The following is a 3,358-nucleotide window of genomic DNA, read 5'->3' on the forward strand; positions in this document are numbered from 1 at the left end:
GGGCGAGGGGGCGGGAGGGAGCTGCGACCGGTCTTCACATGTAAAATTGAATTACATGTGCAGCTACCCCGAAGGTAAGACCTAGCGCTATCTTCAGGGATGTCTGTAATATAAGACCTACCACCGAACTAGGTCTTATTTTCGGGGTAGGTCTTACTTTCGGGGGGAAACACGGTAGTTGGGCCTTAATTCCCAGAAAATTCTGGCTGGTCCCATGAGGAGCGGGTCCACCTACTCTACGTCTGACTTTTCGTTCCTTCAATTTGCATTCCCATGTGAATTCCATTCTCTGCCGCATTCTCCTACGAGCCCAGGACAGCCCACGTCCAGGTCATGGAAGAGGACCTGCAGGATGGGGAGCAGGGTGAAGGGCTGGTTAGGAAAAGCTGGAGTTGGGCTTTCAATAAGCACAGCAGGAATCACGGCCTCCATATAGGTGGACCTACCAATGAAATGATCCCAGTTGGTCACATTGCCTGCCCATGTTATCATAATGGGTGCAATACGGATCTTTTTCCTGTCCCACAGACCCTGCTGAACAAGAAGAATGACACTCCGCAGCCACAGAAGCCTCTCCGCTTCTTACAGAAGATAGAGAAGCCGACTCCCCGGCCTGCCACCCCCAGAGTGCCAGAGCCGCCAGAGGTGAGCTATTTGTAACGTTACCACTAAATAATTCAAAACTTTATTTCTCCTTTCATTGTTTTATTCCTTTTTATTTCCAGGGAGACGAGGACAAGGAGCTGGCTGTCATCTTCATACAGAAATTGATCCGGGGTCGGGCGATACAGAACATGGTATGGCGTCATGTCTCATTGGCCCGTGCAGCTTTCTTGCAGCAATGACTATTCTTCTGGTGCAGATTCCATGCTATAGAAGTAGATTTCTCTATCAGCCATTGAGGGACACAGTTTTATTAAAGGAGACTTATGAGGCGAGTGATTTTCACTCAGCCTCATAATCTGAGCCGACCTGTGACAATGAGACTGTCAAAGGTCGGCTCAGTAGATCGGGAGGTGAGCGCACACATACCGGCGTTCGCTCACTTCTCGATCATCTCCCTGCAGAGAGCCGTCACTATCACTCATGGCTCCCTGCAGCGATTTCCCCCCTCCCTGCTCCGATCCTCCTGCTCTGAGTGGAGTAACGGACGGGGGAAGGGCGGGTACAGTTGGCTCTGCCTCTAGATAGGCAGAGACAGCTGTCAATCACACAGCTGGGTGGATCTCGACAGTAATGGATCCGTTCCGGCTGCGGCGTCTCAGTTTACCACGAGCTGTAGCTCGCGGTATGCTGAGCTATGGGTCACAGGAGAATGCTAGTTTATGTTCTCCCGTGACCCTTAGGAGAACTATGGGGTGCAATGTTGGGTTATACTGCCACCGGCAGAAGAAATGGACGCTAGGCACATAGAAACTGCCAGCCCCCTTGAGTTATAACCCCTCCCACCTCATGGATGACTTTGTAGCTGGTTCACCCTTACGATCATGTGGTCAGGTGTCATGAAAATGTATGATCTGGACCCAGAAGGGCAGTGGTCCAGAAGTGAAGGGCTAATGGCAGTGGATTTTTTCCTTTCTAGCTACAGATTGCTCACGGCGGAGATTCATTTTAGCAACAGATCTCAGGGGACTGACTTTTATTTGTTGCTACGAGAAATCCCCTCTCAGCTTCATGGAGAGAAATCACCACCATAAGCACCCTCCCTGTTGGACTTTTCATTCATTATGGACCATGCAGTTGGTGGGGCGGGATTAGAGACATAGTTACATAGTATTTGAGGTTGAATAAAGACATTAGTCCATCAAGTCCAACCTATTAGGATCTCATTCTAGGAGTACCTGTACCCCTGTATGTTGTATGTTACCTGTACCCCTGTATGTTACCTGTACCCCTGTATATTACCTGTACCCCTGTATGTTACCTGTACCCCTGTATATTACGGTCCCTTAAGGACCGTAAAGGAGTTAATTTTAAACAGTTTATCGCTAATGTTGCTACCACCATTGAACATTTTGTAGTAGTGGGACAGTAACTGTAGTGGGACACCTCACCCATGTATTCCACCAGGGCTACCAATAGTGGGGTACAGGTCTCATACTTGGCCCGTGCCCCGTTAGGTGGCTGGGGGAGTGGCGCCGGGCAATGGCTGCCTGGGGGTGTTCCACAAAGCTTGCCCCCACCAGAACTCCCTGCATAGACTGTTGCATCTCCCAACACAGGATCAGCCACCACATGATCCTGTCAGCCACCACATGACCCTGTTAGCCACCACATGACACCGTCATGTATCACATAACCCCGTCACCCATCACATGACCCCTTCACCAATCACATGACCCTGTCAGCCACCACATGATCCTGTCAGCCACCACATGATCCTGTCAGCCACCACATGATCCTGTCAGCCACCACATGATCCTGTCAGCCACCACATGACCGTCAGCCACCACATGACCCTGTCACCTACCACATGACCCTGTCACCTACCACATGACCCAATCAGCCAAAAAGAGAACCTCTCAAATAAATTACATTTTGGAGAAAGGTAAAATTATTCAGCACTGAGGAAGATTTCCCCTCTGGGCCACCGTCCCGCTCACTCTTAACATAGCTGAGGCTTCCATAATGATGGGAGATGCAGCCACAGTCTCACAAGATGTGATCCGGTGGTTGCTGAACTTAGGGTTAGGTGCTGAGGGGGTACTGTGCTAGGTACAAAGTTATACATCAGGGGGATTTGAATTGCTGGTAGAGGTGGGCTCAGCCTGCAGTATGCCAGGAATATAGGGAGTAATGGGATGCCAAGAAGAGTCCTGACCCCTGCACGCTGTTCGTTACATAGACCTGACCCCTCCACTCTGTACATTACATGCACCTAACCCCTCCACTCTGTACATTACACATTTCTGCCCTCTATGTACCTTAATACTCCTGACCCCTGTACTCTGTATGTTACATACTCCTGACCCCTGTACTCTGTACGTTAATACTCCTGACCCCTGTACTCTGTATGTTACATACTCCTGACCCCTGTACTCTGTATGTTACATACTCCTGACCCCTGTACTCTGTATGTTACATACTCCTGACCCCTGTACTCTGTATGTTACATACTCCTGACCCCTGCGCTCTGTACGTTACATACTCCTGAACCCGGTACTCTGTACGTTACACACTCCTGACCCCTGCACTCTGTGCATTACACACTCCTGACCCCTGCACTCTATGCATTACACACTCCTGACCCCTGCACTCTGTACATTACACACTCCTGACCCCTGCACTCTGTACATTACACACTCCTGACCCCTGCACTCTGTACATTACACACTCCTGACCCCTGCACTCTGTACAT

The 3,358-nt window shown here is 50.0% G+C and overlaps 1 protein-coding gene across 1 annotated transcript in view; it reads left to right on the plus strand.

The window, feature by feature from the left end:
• Positions 1–3,358, plus strand: part of LOC108803210 (protein MAATS1-like) — a gene marked incomplete at its 5' end in the record, with an annotated part of 27,304 nt that overhangs the window by 10,859 nt on the left and 13,087 nt on the right. The window contains 2 exons of the mRNA XM_018575051.1: positions 529–645; positions 726–797. Coding sequence (XP_018430553.1) covers positions 529–645; positions 726–797 — 189 coding nt within the window. The remainder of the gene's footprint in view (positions 1–528; positions 646–725; positions 798–3,358) is intronic.

The sequence above is a fragment of the Nanorana parkeri genome, unplaced genomic scaffold (assembly GCF_000935625.1).
Source record: "Nanorana parkeri isolate BGI_ZX_2015 unplaced genomic scaffold, ASM93562v1 scaffold3498, whole genome shotgun sequence".
Classification (NCBI taxonomy): Eukaryota; Metazoa; Chordata; class Amphibia; order Anura; family Dicroglossidae; genus Nanorana; species Nanorana parkeri.